The sequence below is a fragment of the Thermobia domestica genome, chromosome 18 (genome assembly GCF_964235325.1).
Source record: "Thermobia domestica chromosome 18, izTheDome1.hap1.1, whole genome shotgun sequence".
Lineage (NCBI taxonomy): Eukaryota > Metazoa > Arthropoda > Insecta > Zygentoma > Lepismatidae > Thermobia > Thermobia domestica.
The window spans coordinates 47319178-47345921 of NC_137471.1; the positions used below are offsets into that span (position 1 = coordinate 47319178).

A 26744-nucleotide genomic window follows, 5' to 3' on the forward strand; every position below is an offset into this window, starting at 1 on the left:
CGCAGGAATTACAAACAGCTGTGGAACACGCCTTCACCCTCGTGACTCCGGAGTATCTCCGCAAAACGTCTGCGAGAACTTGACGCAGAATTCAGCTGTGTTACGACATGGATGGAGATCATACTGATGTTTATGACTTAAAACTCTTAAGACTTCAAGGTAACTATGTACAAACATTCTACCATAACTAACACTATACTGTTGAAACTAAAGGGGGTACGCCCACTTCCGGACCATCGTGTATTTTTCACCCTGAGAGAAACTGAACTCCCTTTATACCCCTTCATTAGGATACATATTGTAATGAACTGACTTAATAAAAACCCGGTTGGACCAAAGTACTAACTATATTGAACAACTCATTTCAAAATATACATTCGTTTCGTCCTCTATTCCTCATTTCGTTACATTCGTTACCTCGTTTTGTCCTCTATTCTAGTTCCACAAATCACTTCATAATTACTCCACTTTGATTAATCATACGTTCAGCCTCCTTTAGCCTAGATGGCATAATCGTAGAACGTAAAAACAGAAATTTAATTTCAAGTGTCTCGCACACTGTACTCTGGCAACGCTGATTGCGTCATAAGGCTGAACCACCTAATTCAGTTTACTGATTCATTCTAATACTTTAATGTGGCTTTTGTTTGTCTGTTTGAAGTTTAATGCTCCTATTCGTCAGCGAGGCTATATAAGTTGTCAGGGCGCGTCCACCAGATCCGGACCCAAGGGCGCTGATCCTGGGAGGAGGGCCGAGGGGGACCGGGCCCCCCAAAGCTCATGTCGGCCCCCTATTGTATTTATGAATATACAATATTTGGCATAATTTTGAGTGCAATTCGTGTTAAAATCTTCATATATATATATATATATATATATATATATATATATATATATATATATATATATATATATATATATATATATATATACCTTCTGCATCTGAATGCTCCTCCCAAATTTACAGAGAAATCGGCGCCCTTGTCCGGACCCCCTCCCCAAACGACCTAACTCACCATATACTTATTTAGCAAAGGGAAGTGATTTATGTAGCATGGACATCTGATTTTACATTTCATCTGTATTGCATCTTTACCTTTGATTTTTCTCTTATAAAAGCAATCTATCATTTTTTCTGAAAATATAGGTGAAAGTATTTTACAATTGCTTGTCGGGTACAGAATAATATCCATTTAATACTACGTAGACGTAGTGACTTGTAGTATTGATCACCAACAAAAATGTATGGGTATGCACCTGTAAGTCTTCAACCTTCAGCTTATAATGAGATCCAAACAATCTGAAAGTTTAAAAACCGAACCTGTCTTCATCGCCAAAGGCACGTATATTACAGTTATTTTAGAACTACTCTGTATTACAATGCAGTTTCGTTTAACATGTATCTAAGACAAATCTTTTCTTCTTGTTGAGTTGAGTTGAGTTGATTTTAGTTTAGCGTCCCTTTCAGCAGCGAGGCTATATGAGACGTGGACCTACTGATTAACGTGGAATCCGAACCACATGAGCTCCCGCCGGGAATCGAACCCGGGTCTCCCACGCCAAAGGCGCGTACGCTAACCGCTTAGCCACGGAGGAGCTCCTTTTCTTCTTGTGAAAGGAACAATGTTAAGGAATTATCACTCCCTTTTTCATCTGCACCTTTGTAGAAGACAAGCCACACGCTAAAGCAAAGAAACGATGCAAAGTAGTTTGAAGTTATACGACTAAAAGAAAAGAGGGAAAAAAGGAAGGCCTGGCGTGCTACACCGTAATTGGAGTTCCTTAACGGAAACTCTTTAGTGCTTCTGACACTCGATATCGTAAAGGTTGACACAAATGTATACCCAACATCCTCTTACATATCGATTTTTAAGAGCGCCTCCAGGCTTTCCCCCAGCCCCATGAAAACCTGAACGAGCTGCTGCTAAAGAAAGCCTGTTTGTTGTATCTATAACAGACCTCCTACCATTTCGCAGCCACGTTTCAATATTTGATGACGAACGAAGCATCTTCAATTTTCCCTACATTCCCTCTTTAGCTCCAGCGAAAAACCTACCAGAAAGGAAGAAGAACACTATTTGAATGGGATTCTTTTAGCAAACTTCAAGACATGCGTATAAGGCATAAGTATATATATATATATATATATATATATATATATATATATATATATATATATGAAGCTTAAACTTCAGTGTGCAGCCCATTTTTTTGTCAATCCTCTTTCCAAAAGGCTTATATTTTCGTAGTTTTACTTTTCTATTCTAACTTTGAGCAGAAAGTTCTCTAAAGACGCTGTATCGTCTTTCATGGTTGTCTAGGCTTAATGCTGGAAATATAATATGTAAAAGTTTCATTCTCTTTTGTCTAGCAGGACAATGCATTAAAGGAACATGTGGTGCAGAGAAAGCAACTAAACTTTTGTTACTTTTTTTTCTTTCTTCTTAAATTTTTGATCCTAATAAGAAAGATAGGCTGAGTTCTGGAGTGATATGTCTGGGTTATTATTAGATGGATATACTATACTTGTATTCTAACGCTATTCTCAGAAATTGTGTTTGGATATAGATTTTTAAGGGGGTTGGTTTACCAAAATTCCTTCACATATTTACCCTGCTCGTTCATCTGTCCGAGAGACAAAAGAATCCCAAAAACTATTTGATCGATCAGCATTAAATTTAGTCACGGTATAAAGAGTCAAAAATTAGGAATTTGAGTTCGTTGATGGAGGCGAAACTTACGCTGAAAATGGTGGAAATCAATCATTTCCAGTTTTCACTTTGATCACTTACAGCGCAAGACGGTAATAGATAGCTGAAATGTTCCAAGGATACACTTCACCTCCATCCTCAACTCTCTACGTAAACCAGAAGTGAGGAAAGCCAACCATTTCCGGTTTGTCACTTTAATCACTATAGAGCAAAAATGGATAGCGAGACGTGGTTTAAGTGTTACAGGAATATGTTCTGTCTTCAATCTAACATCTGTATTAAAACCGGACGTGATACAAAATCAATCACTTCCTGTCTTAGCGATGATGTCTATAGAGTAAGAACTACAATAGCTGGCGAGAAGATATTTTCTGCAATCCATTAAGTGCTCCAAAGGTATATCCCATCTCCATTCTAGTTGTCTAAGTATAAAACCGGAAGCTTGGAAGTCTACACTTCCAATTTCAGTATTAATTAAGAAAATATTACCCTATACAAACCATGATCCTTGACATGGTGTACAAGTGACAGTGCTAGTTCTTTCAAAAATAGCTTTAAATGTACGGCACTATAATAGCCAAGTAGATACTGACCAGAAAGGAGCACAAGAAGAATATAGTATACATTTGCTGACGGAGAACGGTCATTTTACACGGAATTGTTCAACACAATTGTGTTTAATATACAGATGGATCAAAATAAGGTTGTATTTATGGAAAAGATGCTCAAAATGGGAACTGTCTCTCTGTAAACACACTTGCATCCTGAGAGCAACATTCTGGTGGTAGCCGAACAACTCTCGACCATAATTTCGTTAATTGATGACATCGGTGACCAATGTCTTCAGTTCTTCAATAGTTCCTTACAAAACTCCACAAATGAAAATCGGGGGCAGGAGTTATGGTGACATACGCCAGCTTCCTTTTCAAAGACTACGCAAAACATTTTGTCATTCCCATTCTATATTTGCATGTGTTGTTATAGTTCTTTGTGGACTACTACGCTTCCTGGAGCATTAGATTGCCCCTTTCGTATTCCACTTCTTCACCAAGTTAAAAATTGTCGGCTTGAAGGATGTATCTCTGCAGTTAAGATGTATAAATATATAAATATAAAATTAAAAGTGGCCATGTTCATGAGTTAATAACTCTTCAACCATCCGATCGATCTCAATCAAATTTTCAACATAGATGTAGTTCGAACCTGGGAAGTTTTTTATTATTTCATTTTGATGGTAGAACTTAGAAGGGGAGGAGGGTAAATATATGAAATGAATAAAACTTAATAACTATTGCACCACCCGACCGATCTTGATCAAACTTTCAACATAGATAAGATTTGGATCTGGGGTGGTTTTTATATCCCTTTGACGGTAGAACTTAGGGAAGGAGGAGGTGAGGGAAGAGATATATAAATATAAATAAAACTTAATAACTCTTGAACCACCTGACCGATCTCAATCAAATTTTCAACATAGATGACGTTCGAGCCTGGAATTTTTTTAAAAATATTTTCACTTTGACGGTAAAACCTACGGGAGGAGGAGGAGAAGAAAATATTAATATATAAAAATAAATAGAGTTTAACTCTTGAACCACCCAACCGATCTCAATTAAGTTTTCAACATACATAACATTTCGGCCTGGGTTAATTTTTATCATGTCGTGCCCCGCAACATGGAGAGGGGAGGAGCATATATAAAAATCATCGAAAATGACAATATCAAAGAGCGCTTTAGTAATAGTAAAAGCGGAACATATTACTATTTTTCCTTAATTTAACCCAGCGAAATCGGGGTGCGTCTTAGATTCGATGATGTCTTAAATTCGAGTAATTATCGAGAAATTCTTAATTAAATATATTATTAACGTGTTATTAAAACTATTTTGCTAGCCATACATATCTTTAATTTTATATCGTATTCAATCATTCAGACATCAATAATGTCCTGCGTTTGAAAAAGAAGTGCGGGTTTGCTAGTTTATTTTAATGATAGGAAACTAAAACATACATTATTTTTTCTTCATTATCTCCATGCACTTCAACGCATTTTTCCTAATGTTTTACATTTTTTTTATTCCGTTGGACAAAAAAGTTTTCCAGTTGCACCTGTAATCAATTTTGCACCGTATCATTAACTAGCTGATTATTGACGTTTAAATTTCTTAACTTCTGCTGATGATAAGTGTTTCCAAACCATGCTCACAGCCTTGCTTTCAGGTTCGTGATGATATACCCAAGCTTGATCTACAGTAACGATTTGCTGTAAAAATGCATCTCCCTCGTGACGATAACGGGCCAAATATTTACGAGAGATGCCCAACTTTTGTGTCTTATGCTTCGCGATAAACAGCTGTCAACATATGATCTTGAAGTTTTGCTGGCGTCTACTATTAATCCAATGTTCTCGGGATTGCTGCCAGAGTGAGTGTTGCTGTGCTGAGCTTTCGTTACCATACAGCGGCAACATCTTCAGAGCTATGTGTTGGAGTGTGCTGGTCGTACAATTTATATTGTTGTCTTTAAGAATCGCTGTGTTTCTATTGGTTGTTCTTGTTGGCCAATGGCGTGCTCTGATTTTGATTTTGCTGCAGTTTCCACCAGCAAAATCAGAGCACGCCATTGGCCAACAAGAACAACCAATAGAAACACAGCGATTCTTAAAGACAACAATATAAATTGTACGACCAGCACACTCCAACACATAGCTCTGAAGATGTTGCCGCTGTATGGTAACGAAAGCTCAGCACAGCAACACTCACTCTGGCAGCAATCCCGAGAACATTGGATTAAAAGCTGTCAACATACTTTGCTTGCATTCGACGAATTATTTCCACAGGTTTAACATCTTCCGTAAACAAAAAGCGAATCACTGCCCTCAATTTTCCCTTGATGCAGATCACCAATGAAGCTGCAATGTTTAACGGTTTGCTACACTCCAACGACTAACGCGGGAATAAGACTGACACATTGCATAGAAGTGTTACAGACGACACTAATTCAGCGCTGGATACGAGCAGTGTTACCAAAGCCTAGCGCGAGATATTGCAAAAGTCCCTATACTTCTTGACTTCCCCTCGTACGCAAAACACAAATACCTCTTTATAGCTTTCATGAATATCAAACGAACTATGTATTCTATTTATATTAAAACCTATTTTAAATCCTGAGTCTGTTGTCTTTAGTTGCGCATGATTTGATTAGAAGGTATTGACGTGCAACAGGATTAGTAACATTATCGTAAAGCATATTTTTTCCTTAAAAAATTCGATTAAATATTTCTTTTCTTACAGAAAACCGGATGACTTGAAGTCGACGCCAGGTCGTCCTCCTTGTCGAAGTGGTGCTTGCAGAGTCTGCTTGAAAAGCTTTAAGCCTGATGAATTCTTCCGAGTGTGCTGTGAGTGCCAACAGAAGGTCTGCGAAGATTGTGCATCGTACTCTAAAGACGCCGGAAACCAAGATGAGGTAGGTGGTCATTTTTCATTTATAAGACTCCTTTTACCGCACCAAGAAAAGACCACACACACAGCACTCCATCCTATATTGGAAGCTTTTTCAATACAGAACATTTTTGCAACGAATTACTGACAAGTGCCTCGTCTTCATATCGTTTTTTTCTGTTTTTTAAAGCTATTCTATATATATATATATATATATATATATATATATATATATATATAAAGAGCGCTACAAAGTAGAAAATAAAGCACTATATGCAGAAAATATTTTTAAAGCTATGCAAGTCAATAAAGTTTTTAAAGTCTGTTCCAAGGAAGATGTTATAAAATAGAAGATCTGCCCATATGTGTCTTCATCATATTAACTCAATAAAGCCAAAAAATAACCGAGCATCGGCACGTCTGATTGGCTACTCTCGTTTCCGCGATGAATATTGGCTCAAAACATTGCGATCTTATTGGACAGAGTGGGCAGAGTAGGGATAGCGAAATTGTGATGTATGGCTTCAAGGTTTTGTTAGATAAGCATATCCTCTATTTTATAATATCCTTGGTTCCAAGTCACATAAATTAGTGCCTAATATAAATTTACGGTTTCAATATTAATTTTATTAGGAATGTGTTTGTTGTCTTGAGATAGATTTCAAGTCTTTTTATTAATAATAGTAGCGGTTTAGCACTTTAAATTTATCTTTTGCATTTTAGGGTTTTTTTAATTATCTTCTGCTTTTAGGCTTTTCTTCATTAGATTCTACTTTTTAACTCATTTATTAGTTTATGGTTTTCGGCTGCATTTTCTTCAAGTCGGGTAATACATTTTTTTAAAAAATAAAGTTTAATTTCTACATTTTCTTTATCTGATGGTGAGTATTTTAGGGAAGTACCTATATTAAAGGTAAGACACTACCTACTAAACATATATAAACATATTTGTAATAAAACAAGAACTACATCCATTACTAACACAAATATCTCAAGTAAAAAACACAAAAATCACAATTAACGCAAGTATTTGTAATAAAAGAAAAAAACTTACACCTATAACTAAAAAATGTGTCAGCCATTTTGGTTACGTTACCCACAGGTAAAGAATTAGAGGAGATCTTTCTTATATAAGGAAGAAAATAACGACTTGGTAGTGGCATAGGCAAGGGGGGGCCAGAGGGGCCGCCACCCCCCAAAGAGGTCCGAAAATGTACTTTGGTACTTTGATGTTTGTAATTTTCTAAAATATATTTTTATGTTTATATATTTTTTTGTTTGTAATTTTTCTATATGTATCTATAACAGCACTTGCCCCCCCAAACTCACATCTTGGCTACGCTACTGCGACTTAGTTTCTGAGTACCAACGACGGAAAGATATTTTAAACAATATGCACTTAAGAATTTATTTGATCATAACTGTCATCGTGATTGAAAGATACATTTTCATTTACACGTCTAAAAAAGAAACTAACAAAAAAATCAGAAATTAAAAACAAAAATCACAGTTAACGCAAGTATTTCTAGTAAAAGAAAAATTCTACACCCACATCCAACACAAATATCAGTAACTAAAAACATAAAAATCACAGCTAAGGCAAGTATTTGTAATAAAAGAAAAGTTACACCTACAACTAACACAAAAATCACAGTTAACGCAAGAATTTGTAATAAAAGAAAAGTTACACCTACAACTAACACAAAATATCTAAATAAAAGCAACGAAAACCCGCAGTAACATAAGTATCTGGAATAAAAGAAAGAAAGCTACATGTACTGCACAACTAACACAAAATACTACCCAGTTTTCCAATTCTGACGGAAAACTATGCATACCAATACTTTTTCACAACCTTTAATGAGCATCTTACCATGAAATATAATTTCGTGCATAATGCAAAACTTTCCACTGAGTGAATCTTTTTCTGTGACCACATTACAGTGTATATATATATATATATATATATATATATATATATATATATATATATATATATATATATATATATATAATTTTGATTCTGTATTTAATTTTATAATGCAAGCATAAAACAGATGGAAAATGTTGACTTGCTTCTTTGCACAGTACTTAATGTGCAGTGAATATTGTTGATTATTTAATTACATATTACATCAGAGAATATTATGTAAGAAATCTGATTCAAAATGGAAGAGAATTTTCATGGCCGACGACGATCAGACAGATTTTTCATTAAATAGTTGGTGAACTTTATTGTTTAACAGCGCAGAACAAGAAAAAAAAAAGGTTTAACGTAGTAAGTACATTTAATATCAACTGTGGAAAGACTGAGAGAAAAAATATATTCGAAAATAGTTTTCCTGACAAAAGAAGTAAAAATGGAAACTCTTTTTTTATAATTCCTAAATGCAATTTCATGATCTTTTTTTTTTTTTTTTTTTACTATTTCAACTACATCTTTCTTTCTCTACTAGCAGAAAATCATATTTATTTGACATAATTGTATCAGGTACCGTCTTTTTTTTTTTTTTAAGAAGTCCCGAAATTTCTCTACTGGTTTGGATTCTTTTGCTTTTCCTCTTTTTTTTCTCTCTCGTATTTCTTTCATCGAGTTTCTGGAAGTTTCCAGAGGAAGAAAATTTCTTTCCCTTTTCTCTAGTGTCATCTAAGTCAGACGTACTCTCTCAGAAATATCCTGTTTTTTTCTACTATCAATAAAGACAAATACATCCGTTGTAGTGTGTATTCGAAACTTCCCATTGAATGCTGCGAAGATTTTTTTTTTACTTTGTTTTAAAGTATAGTACACAGTTCTGAAATAAGAAAACTTAATTTTCTGAATCTTAATACTTATTGAAGATCGAGTAATTCTTAGGAGAGAATTGAATAAAAAGAACAGTGGTGAAAACTGGTGGTGAAGCAGACTGAACCCAAACTATGGCCGCGGTGGCTCGGTGGTCCTACGATTCTTTTTATAGAACAATATAGACCGTATTCTGATTCTCGCCTATATGTAGAGCATCTCAACAGGGTAAGAAAAAAGGATTTCACTCAACCTCAAGAACAACAACTATTCGCTCGCTTTTTAAAGGTAATATTTGACACGTGACAATTTTCTTTGTACTTGTATTGTACCATTCTGTTTCTTTGTTAATTAACTTTGTTCAGTGACAACATCACCTCTACCAAGTATCAGTTAGTTGTGCTAAATAGCTTGGTCATGTAACTTGTTTTCAGGAAATAAAAAAAAATTGGTTAAAAAGTGGTAGAACGTTCACCTCCTGTGCTTGGGGTCCCTGGTTCGATCCCAACTCGCGACGTGTGGACAAACACCGCGCTTGTGGGTTTTCTCGGGTTTTTCCCTTTTTCTTCCACTTTCTTCATTCCACCATTTCACTCATCTCTGATCATCACCGTCTCCTTTAGCATAACCGGCATAACCGTGGGAGGTAAAACTTAAAGATTTCGTTTTCATTTCACCTGTCGAACTTGCTTCTCGCTTTGGTTATGCAAACTGTTCCCTTCACGGATGCAACGCAATTGCACATATAAATTGTTCATGATCCAAGGAAGTCTTTTGCGTGCGTTATTTCTTCATAGAACAGAAAAACAACAGTGATCAATTTTAATCTCTAACTTATCATTATTGTGAACAATACAATGGCTAATTTTAACTAACAAACCTGTTAGTTATTGCAAAACAGTTTTTTTTTCTGTTACCTTCGATAGATTTCAATTCGTATGTCAATATTCGTTGCTAATAATGTATTTAGCGCGTTTAAATGGCCATATAATTCCATTTTTTCCTAGACATTTCCAAATTGAATCTCTCGAACAGTTTTCAACCGTACACGAATTTTATTAGCTTGGTGTAATCAACATGAATTGGTCCTTCAAATGGAATGCTTAGTTTCTCTACAGGCGAGTGCTTTGTCCCAAACTTCCCTTCTCAGTGGTAGACTGCTTACCTTCAGTATCGGATCACACGCCAAGTGAATTTGTGGTAGAAAACTTTGTGTCTGTGGATTTTTCTTAAGAATTTTTTTTTTCATTCTCTCCCATTTTCTTATTTTGTCAGTTCCTTCAATGACATTCACCTCTATTAACCATTTATGTCCTTTACCTTTAAGAGCATAATCAGTGGACATTAAAATAAAAAAAAAAATCGTTTCATTTCATTTGTTAAAATTGCTTGCGAAAACCTTCTCCATTCTTGTTCCGCAGAAGAACGGTGTGTTTTGTTTCATCGCAAGATTGTAAAAATAGACACTTGCCTTTACACTTTTCTTGTTTTCTTGTTTGGTCAAAAGCCTTCAATTTTCTTTCTTTTTAGTTCCATCTTAGTACTGTAGTCTCGTCTCTGAACTATCTTTCCGAAGATTGTTTTTCTTGTACCTCAACACATTGTTCTTTTGTTCTTTGCGATAGTAGTAGGTATTGTCAGCAACGGGGTGGGATCACTTATCAAGGTAACACGATTTACACCCTTGGCGTTGCTGCTACTGCCAAAGACACTTCCCTGGGGACTCATTTCCCCCAGACGACTCTGATACGATGCCTCTGCGGAGAGCTTACACGTTCGCTGAATGTATAGAAAAGGAGAACACAGGGACTTATTGATGTTACAGTGGGAGTCAAGGACATACATTTATTTCCCTTTTTTCCTTTTTTTTTTTTTTTTTTTTTTTTGTGAGTGTGTGTCCTTTCAATATTTCATGGTTAAAGGTGCGATCTCTAGTCGTAAAGGTGTTTTTACTATAAAAAGTAATATGTGTGTCCTGGTAGGAATATCTCTGTCATTTTCAGTAATATGTTACTTTCAGCGAAACACAAACATTCATAGATTCAGTCTGCTAGTTAACAGCACGTTTCTTACATATATAGTATGTAATACATAAATATACAAACTATCTGTTCCAGCGCAATACAAACTATCAATTTTATTATCAAAGACTACATTTTAGCGCCATAAAAGCTATCATTTTTATTATCAGAGGCATACATTTTAGCGCCACAAAAGCTATCAATTTTATTATCAATGGCATACATTTTAGCGCCACAAAAGACATCAATTTTATTATCAAAGGTATATATTTTAGTGCCATAAAATCAGTTTTCTTCGATTTTCTGAAAACCTTCAACCACATGGTCGCCCTTAGTGGGGACTGTATTTTCGAAAAGTGTTCAGTTCTTGAAAGTACATGTCAATAATATTAATTTACTTACTCAAATACTACTATAATGCAGGTGCGAGGTGTCAGTTCAATTAGCTCACAAAGAATGGACATGAGCCTGTCATTCGGACATCCGAATCAAACCTAGTCCATTCGATAAACATGACAAAGAGATGTTCATGCACAAAACATTAGGTGCCATGGACAACGGAATAAGTCCCAGGAGCCCATTAACCCTGTTAGTAAAAAGAAATTAGTAGACTCACATTGAAGAAGTATTAATAGCTATTAGATCAACATTGCTCACTGGAAAGTCATGGTTTATAGTTCATTCTCTTTAGCATGAAACAACCTTTGCAGAGATGCTATATATTAGGGCCCATAACCCTCATATGTAGATTGTATACCAATATACACTTTCTCCTCACACCTACAAGTTGTCTATCAATACAAAACTTGGTACACGCATTTCCTAACCACTATAATATTTTTCGAGATACATTTGGATTGTCTTCTTTTACCTGTGGCCACTCCAGAGAGGTCCAAGGTTGATGGGAGGGATTTCTGGAGGGAATTTTCCCGACATTCTCCCAATTTCCTTGTTCAAGTACGTTATGGGCCACAATACATGACACTTCTGGAAATCTTGTTTCATGCTGAAGAGGCTGAATTATAAACCATGACGTTGCAATGAACAGTGTTGATGCAATAGCTATTTCACTGCGAGTCGACGATTTTCTTTTTACTATCAAGACTAATGGGCCCCAGGAACTTACTCCATTGTACATGGCACGTAATTTTTTGTGCATGAACATATCTTTGTTATGTTTATCGAATGAACTAGGTTTGATTCGGATGTCCGGATGACACGTTCATGTCCCTCTCTCGTCAGATATTTACTTATAATTTATTCATAAATTATCATAAATTACTCAAATAAGGGAATGTAAAGTGGGTTGGGAAGTGACATCTCAATAGAAACCAACAATGACAATTGTGGAAGACGTTATGCTTTAATGCATAAATGAAACTCAACAATTTCAAATGATAAAATAGCAACTAGATGGTGCAGAAGGTAAAAGAGGGAGAGAAGAAATGTTTCTCTATTTAGGATAGGAAATGAGCATTTGTTTTAATTATCCTTCGTTCTTGATGATGCCGTAGCGTTCCAATTAATGACATAACTCTCCGAAGTTGTTGTGAAACTTCCTGGCTTGTAAGCAATAGAAACAAACTGAAGTTGACGATTGGATTTATATACCGTCAAACGAATGGATTATTGAAACTCAGCTCGATGATAATATCTGTATGGTGACCTGAACTTCCTTTATAGGCTGCTTCTGCTGCGATGAACTCTTAGGTTCCATGTACGGGATGACCAGGAAACAATACTAGCCTCCAATTAGTGGTTGCTGTTCTTGCCATTTCACTAAGTACAATCCACCACGAGAAGTGTGCTCCAACAGTTATTCTAGGAAAAGACGATGACGTTTTGGATCACTTAAACAAAAGGTTCGTCCAATGCAAAGGAATGTGTCGTAATGGTTGAAGGAACACTAGTCTTTCGTTTATTGGTTAGTCTTATAATGATGAAATGAATATAATAATTTTACAATGTACGGAAAGTGGCGTATTTAGAATTTTGTTTCGGGAGGCTATGCACAACATGGGGAATCAGAGGGCAATTGCCCACTTGAGTTTGAGAATTAAATATATTTTAATTTATACATAAATTGAAGTTTTAATGGCAAGAATTAGAGACTGGTGAATCTTATGTGATATGACACATATAAAAATTTAGAAGTGTATCTAACTTTTTATTCTATTCATAGATGAAAAGTGAAGCATCCTCTTGGCCTACCTAATTGCCCGGGTTACTTATTTTCCTTCTCTTGATTTTCTTTAATTCGAACATTTACCTTTCGTTATAACTAAACGATGTAAATATTCATGTGCTATAATAACTGAAGTCTCGTTATATTGATATCCGTTCAAGTTGGTGAGGAACACCAGTTTCGCTTATCAATTCCTGTTATGTTTGGTATTATTGACAACGGACGACTTGAATCACAACTAACAACGGTCGAAAGTATGATAGGAGAAACGAAAGAAAGTAACAACTAAGGAAAAGAAACAGAAGAGTAGCATGGACGAAAGAAACGAAAAAAGAACACAATTCTTTTACATGGAATGAAATTTGACAAATACAGTATTATTTCTGAGCAAAGAGTATAAGAAAATGGAAACTCAATGAAATTCTTAGAAACGGTAAGAAAGATTGTTGTTGTACGTGGAATGCGAAAAACTAACAAATTTATTTCGGGGCGAGGGGAGGCTTGAGTCCGATAGTTCCCGTAAATACACCAATGGGTACAGCTATAATAAAATGCTCTTTGAGGTTGAATTAATGAATCAAATGAGATTTAGAAAAGACTTTAAAATGATTCAATTTTAACCTGGGGTAAAAGTGGATCTGAAAGGGTAGGGGGACGGTAGGTAGTGGAATGACGACACGCCGTTCCCCTGCCTGTCTTTGCCCATTGCATTTTTTAGGAACCGGGGAGACTCCGTACATATTTTTTCGAGGTGAGGGAACGCCTTCCTTCTGCGTTCCCCCTCACTTTTACCCCCCTGATTTTAACAGTAATTTAAATAGTCCAATGACTTTGTAGTCCTAAAAACTTTACAGTAGTTTCACAATATAGCAGAGTACTGCACAATAGTACTTATTACTTTATATTAAATATTACAGTACTATTGTTTATTTATAACAGTCAATAAGGATATGTGCTGACATAGTCTTCTAAAAATAATACAAAATTCACCATTTTTCTTCTGCTTGTTTTTCATAAGTGAAAGAAGATAATGAAATGCAACTTACCACAATCATAGATAATATTATTCGGTAACAGAAAATATGAACCTGAAGAACGCTCAGTGTTGCTATTCATGTAAATTACAGTGTTGCCAGAATAACATTTCCCCAAAATCTAAGTTAAGGCAGCGACTAGATGAACGAGCTCAACTGCATTTGATTACGTATCATGTTGTTTTGGTATCCTGTGATGAACTACTTTTTTTAAAAAATAGAATTATTATTTAATTTTAATAACTGTATGTAAGAAATATTTTGTTTGTTACAAAGCAAATACAACTATTATTTAAAATGTGGTTCACAGGATTCGAAGACAACATAATATATAATCAAATACAGTTGAGTTCTTTCCTCCAGTCGCTGCCTGAAGTTAGATTTTTTGGGGAAATGTTATTCTGGCAACACTGTAATTTCTATGGATGGCAACACTGTAATTTCTATCGATGGCAACACTGAAAATTCTTCAGGTTCATATTTTTTTGTTGTAGAATAATATTATCTATGATTGTGTTAAGTTGCATTTTATTACCTACTTTCACTTATGAGAAACAAGCAAAAGAAAAGTGTAAATTTTGTATTCTGGAGCGCACCAACAAATTTGTATTGGGAAGAGTCCAATGGAACGGGGACCCAACACTGCAGCACACTAATTTATGTCTATGTAATACTGAACTAGAGTTATTCTACTCCCGAAAAGACAATAAGTAATTGTTAAGTGATATCACATATATTCTAAGAAAACAATGATAGACCTATCTATATATTAAAATGTATGTATGTATGTTTGTCTGCAAAGAAAAGTTTCTATGTTTGTCTCCCATCCTTTCGACATTGAGATCTCGAAAACCACAAGTGCTAGAAAAGTGACATTTTCGCTGGTCGATTCCAAATTTTGTGTAGATTGACCATTTTTAATTGAGTATTTAAAAATCGCGACCGTTGTTTGTTTATTACATTTTCTAGGGTTACACTGAAAGTGCTGAAATTTTAAACTAGCAAAGCATTATATTCTATGAGTTATGCGTGGGGCCGCGGTGGCTCAATTGAAGAGAGTTCACCTCTGGTGATTGGGGTCCCGGGTTCGATACCAGGCCCCGCCAAGTGAACTTTGTGGTGGACAAACACCGTGTGCATGGGATTCCTCGGGGTTCTCCCGTTTCCTCGCACTTTCTTCATTCCACCACTTCATTCATTACTCATCATCACCGTCTCCTTTAGCTTAACCGGCATAACCGTGGGACGTAAAACTCAAAGATTTCATTTCATTTTTTCTATGAGTTATACGTTCCAACACAACATAGTTATCTACAGGGTTTGTATATCCCTCAGGCGTTTATTTCATTGCCAAATGATAATGAGAAATGAAGGATAACCGTTTCTCCAGGCTAAAATGAATCTTTATTGTTTGGAGTGTTTTGCCCAATGGACACCATATATCACTGACATAATGAATTGTGTATGTAATGTATTTGCTTATTACATATTGCATACAAAAAGAAAGAAAACACTGATTATACACTAATTAGAAACTTCATCCGAAAGTAGGCTCAACCTTGCAAGCGACGCGAGATGTTGAAAAAATAATCGAAAAAATCTCTCGTTAATGGCACCTCTTGCGATTTGTATAAGACGTCTGTCACTTGTGTTTTCAAAGGGACATGTACAGATGTTGTGAAGAATGTACAACGTCTCACCAAAGGTAATCGTCAACCTGGTTCGGCTAATGATAAAAGTAAATCTTGAGTGGTAATAATTGTTTATACATAAAAATATCTTCAATTATTATATACACTATTATTCTCACCTTTTCTATCGAAATTACAAGTCGATGATCGGTATTAAATGGTTTATTAGTTGATACTCTTTTAACGTATTGGAAACATACTTGTTGACTAGGTATCTATATACAATTACATAGCAACGAATTATACAATAATGTTTTCTTCTTTACATATATTAAAAACATTCTTCTTCTGTTATTTAAAATCATTATCTCAAGTATAGTGATTGAGTATGAGCACTTTCTGCCCAGGGTACAGGTAATTATTAAACAATACAAAGTATCTCGTTATATAAAAATGTCGCCCGACGATGGGACTGAATATAAAAGTTACAAGCGAGCTTGGCTTTTATATTTAAGAATCACTGGTCCGTTTACAATAATGATGTTACATTACTTATGTTCTTTACATTTTGATCGCCCCTCGTATATATATCTTCATTAAGCTTCATATATATATATATTTATAATAAATCTTTTATTCCATTATCATTTATCTTTTATTACAAAAACGTCGTCGCTTAATAACATAATTACTGAAGGGTGCGCAGTTCAAAATCGTAAGAGGGAAATTACCTTTTAAAAACATAAATCACAATGATTAGCATTTTCAATCATTATTAAAACGGTGATATTAAGAAAAACAATATTTGATCTTTCCAGGGCGCATTATATGATAATTACGTTAGATGATGTTTTAAAATATACATTGTATCCCTAAGGCATCAGAATATAGAAGAATCTTATTCGGATAATATATAAAGTAGTGCATAAAGACAGTCGTCGGATAAATAGCTTAATAGAATGAACCTTATTCTTAACATAATCTTTGACAACAAATTCTCAACACAAATCCATATAATATAAATAACCTTTGCCATTAATCAATTATAAATCAAATTATAATTCTTCACATTAACAAGAGAGAATTAAAAATCATTTGAAAATTATCATTGGTTAATAAGAATTAAAGAAAATTAAATTAAGTAAAAATCAAAAATTAAACGTAACCTATGTTCAGACGAACAAAAGGAAGAAAATAAATCTGGGTTTAACCCCTACCACATCAGCTGCAGTTAGTTTAAATTCGCACTCGTGTATGGTTCCAATAAAGTACATTGTACTGCACAATGTCCCATATTGTTATTCTGTACAAGAATTGAATCATTCTCTTGATTTTGATGCGAAGTGCCATCTCTTGAATTACGACTACGTCTATCCATGTAATTTACTGTATTCCTTGAATTTTGCCATGTATTTCGTCTATTTTTGTATCTATTTTGGTTATATGGTCTAACATAAGGATTGCCACGATTAATTAGGTTAGGTGAATTTCCAACATATCTTTGCCTATTTTGCTCGTTCGGATTGCTTAAATTCACTCGATTTAGGTTGCGTTCTGTATCGTTCGCATTACGGATATTTAGATTACGAACAGGTACTGAGTGATCTGAATTATTTTTAATTTTACCTACTCCCGCTAAATGATTCTGAGCGTGGTATTGAGTTTCATAACATTGTACAAGCATTAATAAATGATTAAAACTCATACACTGGGTAGAAAACAGGATCTGTTGTAGCTTAAACGGTAGCAAATTTCGGATTGATGCAATTACTCTGGATTCCGATTGCAACGGATTAACGACTTTTAATTCGTTATATGTATTTACAACAAAGTCAACAACAGATTTGTGCAAACGAGGATTGAAAGGTTGATTTCTAATTGTGGCATCTCTGTTTGCAAGCAAAAAGTCATTTTCGTAATTTGCAATCAGCGCAGCTTTAAATTCATCATATGTATTGACATGATCTCGTACTGCTTTAAACCATAAAGAACATGGTGGGAGTAATAAATGAGGGATTAGTTTCATATATTGCGATTTATCTATACACATTATATTGCACTCATCCTGAAATTTTTCTAGGAAAGAGGTAGCGTTTTCGTTACATTTACCACTGAACTTACTCATAGCACGTATTTCACTCATCTTTACACTTAACTTTACCTGTCTTTCACCTTTCCGTGTTCGTGTTGAGTGACAATTCCTACCTACTGCATGATGTGTGTTCCAGCATCTCTTTTACGCCCATCTGTATTCCTTGAATGAATTTCTTCCAAAATTATGTCCTCATCGGAAGGATTACTTGACGATGATATAATGTGAGGTCCACGTTGATCTGCTACGGGTGAACGCGAGGTCATCTCCTGTGAACAAGGGAATTCCAAATGTTCATTAACCATGTTGTTTTGGTATGCGTTGTCCTTAATCTGTAGCATCCTGATTTCCTCTTGTAAAGCAGATATCAACTGAGTATTCGTACGTATTTTGGTAGAATTATCCGTGACCTGAATCTTTTGTTGCCGTATAGACGATTCTATGACTTCCAAATCCTTTTTTACACAGTTGACTTCTTGAATTGTATGGCTATAATTATCCTGACAATCTTCAGATACTCTTCTTAGCTTTTCATCGAACTGTGATGTAATGTCAGTCACCGCCTGGATAATAGATTGTTTCGTCTCTTCGGATGTCTGTTCCAATCGTTTGCTTAATTCCTCGTACAGGTTACTGGAAGTCTGCTTTAATTCTTCATACTGTTTACTGGAAGTCTGCTTTAATTCTTCATACTGTTTACTGGAAGTCTGCTTTAAATTTTCCGACATCTGGGCTAAACTTTGTTCCAATCGTTGTTCTTGTTTCTGTAAAGCCATTAAAATTTTGTCTTCTAACGATAACATTTCGGGTACAACAGGAACTGAACTTTGTTCTTCATTACCACTGTCTCTAGTTTCTTTCTCCATTGCCTCACCGATCATCATTTTTCTCGTAATTATTTTACCACTTCGAAGTATAGTAAAGTTCGTAGTCATGAACCTTATTACAGAAGTAAATTCACCCTTACTTTATACTTCAGGATGAGAATTTACAAAGATCCCGGGTGAGGTAAACCAAAAATTTTACAACGACTCACCAAAGGTAATCATCAACCTGGTTCGGCTAATGATAAAAGTAAATCTTGAGTGGTAATAATTGTTTATACATAAAAATATCTTCAATTATTATATACACTATTATTCTCACCTTTTCTATCGAAATTACAAGTCGATGATCGGTATTAAATGGTTTATTAGTTGATACTCTTTTAACGTATTTTTACTCAAACTGTCTTGGAAACATACTTGTTGACTAGGTATCTATATACAATTACATAGCAACGAATTATACAATAATGTTTTCTTCTTTTCATATATTAAAAACATTCTTCTTCTGTTATTTAAAATCATTATCTCAAGTATAGTGCTTGAGTATGAGCACTTTCTGCCCAGGGTACAGGTTATTATTAAACAATACAAAGTATCTCGTTATAAATGATAAGGAGATTCATGCTCATATGTGAATGATATGGCACCTCTTGCGATTTGTATAAGACGTCTGTCACTTGTGTTTTCAAAGGGACATGTACAGATGTTGTGAAGAATGATAAGGAGATTCATGCTCATATGTGAATGATATGTCACCTCTTGCGATTTGTATAAGACGTCTGTCACTTGTGTTTTCAAAGGGACATGTACAGATGTTGTGAAGAATGATAAGGAGATTCATGCTCATATGTGAATGATATGGCACCTCTTGCGATTTGTATAAGACGTCTGTCACTTGTGTTTTCAAAGGGACATGTACAGATGTTGTGAAGAATGATAAGGAGATTCATGCTCATATGTGAATGATGCGCTGTGTAGAGATCGCAAATTCAACTAGTATTGTTCTTACGAGAGAAGAAAGAGTGTGGTTAAATTTTATGTCAAATCTTTAGGCTTCATCAATATTTCTCTGTTAAACAAGTATAGTTTTATTAAGAATGTATACAAATGTATGTCGAGTTACGATTTTTTTTTTTTTACGAGGGTACGCACCCTCGCGTGCGCGCGCCACTGTATTATGTGCACGCGTCCATTAAAGTGCGTTGATGTATTCGCGATTGCACTTGTATCCTGGTCTTTTGCCGAACTAAAATCCTTCTTTTGCTACCCCCTTGGAAAAACTGCTGCGGGCCTACGTGCTCAAGAACGTCATATTGTTCAGCTTAATCTCATCTATGAACTGATATATGCATCAACTTTGGAGAATATTTGAGTTAAACAGATGTTAAAGTTCAAGAGTTAATCATGTTTTGGGGGCTTATTGGCTTATTAACCATACTACGCACAATCATCTTACTAATATCGTAATGGAGATCCGGATTAGAGTGTATGCTTAATTCAGTATCAGCTTCAGCTTAATAGGTAGTGTGGTTCGCGTACATCATCAGTTTATAGGTTTTTAAACAAATTCATTTTTATCGGTTTTCTCGAGAAATACTTATGATGGTTTTACCTTCATCAATATCATTTTGTTCGGTACAACATGATAGATCGATTGGTATCGATTTATATATATTATTCTCGGAAAAATTTATCCCGTTAAATGATAATACTGGTAATATTATAGATTTTTGTTTTCTTTTTTGCCTTGCCTAATAAATAAGATCATCTTAAATTTAGGCTAATAAATTTAGGATAGGGCTGGATTTATTGAATAGGCTATAGATAGGGCTGGATAGATTGAAATATATTTGTGGCCTCTCACCCTGACGTACAAAATTTTAACATAATGAAATAATTTAAAAAATAAACTTGCTATTTGCATGCCTGTTTGCACATGCCATGCCTATTTCAACGTTTCTTCCTATTATTTTCTAGCCAGAGTTGCCTATCAGACAAAAATTGAGGTTGTCTTGATTAGAAAAGATGTAAAAGTTATGTCTCATCTCAAAAAGTTCGTTTGTTTATTGAAGTTAAACGTCGCTTTTCGGCGCCGAGGTTATAAGGGATTGTAGACTTTGTACTTCCAGCTTAAGAAGAAACCCCAATTACCTTAATATGGACAAGACTCTCCTAGGGGGAATCTAATCCGGAACCCGAAGCACCAAGGGCGTGTGCGCTAGCCACTGTACTAACGAGGAGGACCTAATTTTATACTATTTTATCTCATCTGGTGGACAACATTGCCTCTAGTCGTTTATGCTTTACTAGCAAAATACTCGTTCTTCTCTCCTTACGGGAAGTATAAGTTTCATTTAGGAATTTGGATTTAAACGGCATCAGAAATGTCACTGTTCGTCTGAGGGAACTCGAAAACAATGGATATGAAACTAATATCGGTCATTTTCGATCATTTTTATATTCCTCCCACTACCCCATGTTGCGGGGATGAATTTGAATTAAAACGGCATCGGAAATGTCACTGTTAGTCTCAGCGATCCCAAAAGCTATAGATTTGACACTAATATTGATCATTTTCAAGTATCTCTTCCTCCTCCTTCCCTAAGTTTCACCGTTAAAGTGAAAGGGTTAAAAAAACATTACAGACCCGAACCTCGTCTATGTTGAAAATTTGACCGAGATCGGTTGGGTGGTTCAAGAGTTATTAAGTCAGAAACGTAGCCACTTTCATTTATATATATATATATATATATATATATATATATATATATATATATATATATCTTCCCCTCCCCAAACCTAAGTTGCATCGTCAAAGTGAAATGATAAAAACTATCCCAAGCCCGAATCTCATCTATGTTGAAAATGTTATCGAGGTCGGTCGGGTGGTTCAAGAGTTATTAAGTTGTATTTATTTTTATGTATCTATCCCCTCCATCTCTCCTACGTTGCACTCTCAAAGTGAAATAATAAAAAAACACCCCAAGCTCGAACCTCATCCATGTTGAAAATTTGATTGAGATCGGTCGGGTGGTTCAAGAGTTATTAAGTCATATACGCAGTTACTTTCACTTATATGTATATACTGTATATATATACGAAGAGAGATAGAAGACAAGACAGCACGCTTTATCTTAATCACTCGATGTACAGTACCAATATATACAATACAAACGGACAAACTATATTTTTAGATATAAACGCTATTTTAGATTAAATAAGGCACTTAACGTAAGATTATAATGAAGTCTTGCAGAACGTAAACACTGAAGAATTCACTTTTGTTTTGACTATTTCAAACTTACATCATCATTTACTAGCACGTAAAACTTCAAAATAGACAAAGTAAACATCTCTGCGCTACATGTACAGTGCATTTAAGATAATTGAAACTTCTCGTTTGGAATTTAAACAGTGAAAAAAGACCCAAAAAACCCACGACTATCAAAACTCTTATTTGTGAACTGAAGTAAAAGACAAATGGTATAATATAAAGTAACATTTAGAGCCTTTTTAAATTAAGAAAAAGAACGTATGAAGTATTAGCTAACATTTCTGAGCTCTTTAAATGGTTTCTATAGTTTTTACTTAATTTTCCCTCTTTAACTCTGAACAAATTCATAGTCTCTTAAGTTTGAAAGTAATTGGTCTCCTGTAAGTAATGCAAGTTTACTTTGTCTTTTCCGCTTTCTTGTTCTTTTTTTTTTCTTTCTTTTCTGCACAGAAAATTCAACAAAATTTATCTTTTCCTTATCGTTTTAATACTTTTCTTTTGCAAAAATGAGCTTCAGACTCTTTTTGTTTTTCTAAAACAAATATTTACTCCGTAAAATGAAGTTTTTTTTTTCTTGTGGGGAATTAGGAAGAAGGAAAAATACGAATTAATTAGTTTTAAAACTTCTAGACATAAAGTAAGTAGATATTACTTTCTAATTATTGTTATTTTTGACAGTATTTCTTAGAAATGTTACTTTATTATTGTTCTAATGTTTTTTTTAAATAAAATAACAAATGAGACTACACACATCACATTGTGATGACACTATGATAGACACTCAAACTATACGAATTTAGTATTGAATCTAGAAGGAATAATTCTTTAATTTTCTGTTCCTGTAGATAGACCAATACAGAGATGGAATCTACTCTTGATACGCTGACTACATGCTCGACCCGCTGAATGCATATTTCTACTCTTGATATGCTGAATACATATTTCCACTCTTGACATGTTAAATATATATTTTCACTCTTGACATGCTAAATACATATTTTCACTCTTGACACGCTGAACACATATTTCTACTCTTGATACTCTGAGCACATATTTCTACTCTTGACACTCTGAATACATATTTCTAGGTTTGACACGTTGAGTGCATATTTCTATTCTTAATATACTGATTACATATTTCTACTCTTGACACGCTGAATACATATTTCTACTCTTGATACGCTGAATGTATATTTCTGCTCTTCATTCGCTGAATGCATATATCAGTTCTTGACACGCCGAATACATATTGTACTCTTGACATGGTGAATATATATTAATACTCTTGAAACACTAAATACATATTTCTACTCTTGACACGCTGGATCCATATTTCTACTATTGACGCACTGAATTTATATTTCTACTCTTGACATGCTGAATAATCATACTTTGTATATAAGATTCTGACAAATATCAACCGATATATGACATAAACAAAATGACACTGAAAGTAAATCATCATGCATAGTTTTTGAGAAAATCGAAAAAATATTTGAACTTAGCAAATAGTAGTGTCGCTGTGGGGCCGCGGTGGCTCAGTGGTAGAGCGTTCACCTCTGGTGCTTGGGGTCCCGGGTTCGATCCCAGCCCCCGCAAAGTGAACTTTGTGGTGGACAAACACAGTGTGCGTGGGTTTTCTCGGGGTTCTCCCGTCTCCTCCCACTTTCTTAATTCCACCATTTCATTCATTACTCATCATCCCCATCTCCTTTAGCCTTAACGGACATAACCGTGGGACGTAAAACTCAATGATTTCATTTCATTTCATTTTAGAGTCGCTCTGTGCACAACGTGAAAAAGCTTGATTCAGTTCTTTAGTTTCATGTTAGAACTGTATTCTACGGACAGATTGGTATTTTGCATCCTAAACATTATACTAGCATGCTCATCTCAGAAGCGCTGCGGGTAGTCTATCGAGCAGGGATTATATCCATAATTATTCCCTTAGAAATGCATGATGGAACTGAATTTTGATTGTCTATATCTTCGGATCAACTGGATGGGTCGCTTCCATCAGCAAACTCCATTTCTAGCTTTCGGCCCTGATAGAAAGATTAAATAAGAGGGAATAAATATATAACTCCTTGAAACTTGATGCTGCACGTTAATTAAATCATATAAATCAAGTCAAGCTGGATGTTTATCATGTCACTTTCATTAAGGGGTGTATCAAAACTTTATGCCATAAATGGATTATGTTACGGATTTTTACACTTACTTCGAAATGCGTATCACAAGGGAGAAAGGGTTCGAATCAGGGGGATCATTTGGACTGGGCAGGAGGGGGCAATTGCCTCCCCTAAGTTTGAGAAATTCATATGTTTTAGTCAATTCTATACTAACATACTAATAAAAAATGTGAAATTCTTATGAGTCAGGAATCTTGCACCCCTTCAGGAAAATCTGAAATGACGGTAATGGTTCGAATACTACCGATAAACCTATTTTCTCCGTACGAAGAACGTACATTTAAACTGGTAGAAAATAACGATGATGAAAATTATTTTCTTACATAATAAATTAGTTGTATTAATGTTTTATAGATCTGAAAACAAAAAATCTTTTGTAAATATTCCCAAAGAAAACTTATATGCAGCAGTTTAAATGAGTTTATAAATTTTGTCATAAAGAAACCTATTGGTTTCTCTACCAACAAAATGGGTTTTCCACTTTATATAGAACGGGAGTTATCCCAACCGCGAAGAGAAAGCTTTCGCCCAAGAGAAGCTTACGCAAGGAGTATCCGAAGAACTTTTAACTTAAGTAGCTCTGGCCAATGGCTTTGCTTTTGCTGAAGTGGCTTACGATTACCAATTCAATGACTTTTTCTCCTTTTAAAAGGGCCCGCATTTAAAGTTAGAAAGAGTTAAGAAATACTATTACTACTAATATTACTATTACTATTCAGTATTTTCCTGCTCTAGCTTTCTTCTCACGTTATAATTCAAAAACATTTTTTAAACTCCCAAACTATGCTATGCATAAGCATAGGAAGTTTCGTAAGAAGTCTTGTTGAACTTCTCTGCATAAGAATAGGAAGTCTTATAGTTCTCCTTTGTCCGTCTGTCGACAGTTAACTATCCTACATATAAGTATAGGAAGTATTATAGAACCTTTCTGTGTGTCCGGTGACTGATAATTGTGCTATGCATAAGAATAGGAAATCTTATACAACTTCTCTCTTTGTCTGTCGACAGAGTTCATAAAAATGGGAATTCTTATACAATTCCTCTGTCCGTCTGTCGACAGATAACTATTCTACATATAAGTATAGGAAGTATTATAGAACTTTTCTGTGTGTCCGGTGACTGATAATTGTGCTATGCATAAGAATAGGAAATCTTATACAACTTCTCTCTTTGTCTGTCGATAGAGTTCATAAAAATAGGAATTCTTATACAATTACTCTGTCCGTCTGTCGACAGATAACTATGCTATGCATAAGAATAGGAAGTCTTATAGATCTCCGTTGTCCGTCTGTCGACAGATAACTATCCTACATATAAGTATAGGAAGCATTATAGAAGTTTTCTGTGTGTCCGGTGACTGATAACTGTGGTATGCATAAGAATCGGAAATCTTATAAAACTTCTCTCTTTGTCTGTCGACAGAGTGCATAAAAATAGGAATTCTTATACAATTCCTCTGTCCGTCTATCGACCGACAACGATGCTAATCTATAAGTATAAGAAGTCTTACAGAACTTCTGTGTCTGTTGACAAGATAACTATGCTATGCATAAGAATAGGAATTCTTATACAACCCGTCTTTCTGTCTGTTGGCAGATAACTATGCTATACATAAAGATAGGAATTTTTATACAATTCCTCTTTTTGTCTCTTGACTGATAACTATGCTATGAAGTGTAGAAATTTTAAAGAACTCCTTTGTCCGTCTATTGACAGGTAATTACCATGTACAAGTATAAAAAAATCTTATAGGGTTCCTCTGTCTGTCTCTAGACAGATAGAGTGTTAGGGATACGAATACAAAGTTTTATACAGCCCCTCTGTCCGTCTGCTGACATAATTGTGCTATGCATAATAATAGGAAGTCTTATACAATTTATGTCTGCCGACAGATAACTATGCTGCGCATAAATATAAGAAGACTTATAGAACTTCTCTTTCCGTCTATTAGCAGGTAACTATGCCATGTATAAGTATAGAAAGACTTATAGGATTCATCTGCCTGTCTGTCGACAGATAACTGTGATATGGAAATGATATCTTCCAGTTTTACGTCACACGTGTATGCCGGTTAGGCTAAAGGAGACGGTATGATGAGAAATGAATGAGTTTGTTGTAATGAATGAAGTAGAAGGAAACGGGAGAACCTCGAGAAAACCCACCCACACGGATTTTGTCCACTCAAAGTATACTTGGCACGAGCTGGGATCGAACCAGGAACCCCAAGCATCAGAGGTGAATGGTCTACCACTGAGCCACCGCAGTCCCCAACTGTGTAATGGATAAGAATAGGAAGTTTTATATAGCTCTGTCCGTCGCCTGACATGATTGTACTATGCATAAGAATAGGAAGTGTTATGCAACTTTGCTGTTTGTCTGTCAACAGAGAAGTATACTGCGCGTAAGTATACGAGCTCTTATATAATTCATATGTCCGTCTATTGACAGGTAACTATGCTATGTAAAAGTGTAGAAAATCTTATATGATTTCTCTGTCTGTCGAAAACATTAACGAAGAAGAAAAACTTGCGCTTTTCAATTAAATGGAG

The 26744-nt window shown here is 35.1% G+C and overlaps 1 protein-coding gene across 3 annotated transcripts in view; it reads left to right on the top strand.

Moving 5' to 3' along the window:
- The window catches only part of LOC145676131 (uncharacterized), a 997262-nt gene that overhangs the window by 518187 nt on the left and 452331 nt on the right, over positions 1 to 26744 (top strand). For all 3 annotated transcript variants that reach the window (XR_014129303.1, XM_081747034.1, XM_081747035.1), the window contains exon 5: positions 6005 to 6179. Coding sequence is in view for 2 of the 3 variants with exons in the window: in XM_081747034.1 (XP_081603160.1) it covers positions 6005 to 6179 (175 nt within the window). In the remaining variant the exon portion in view is untranslated. The remainder of the gene's footprint in view (positions 1 to 6004; positions 6180 to 26744) is intronic.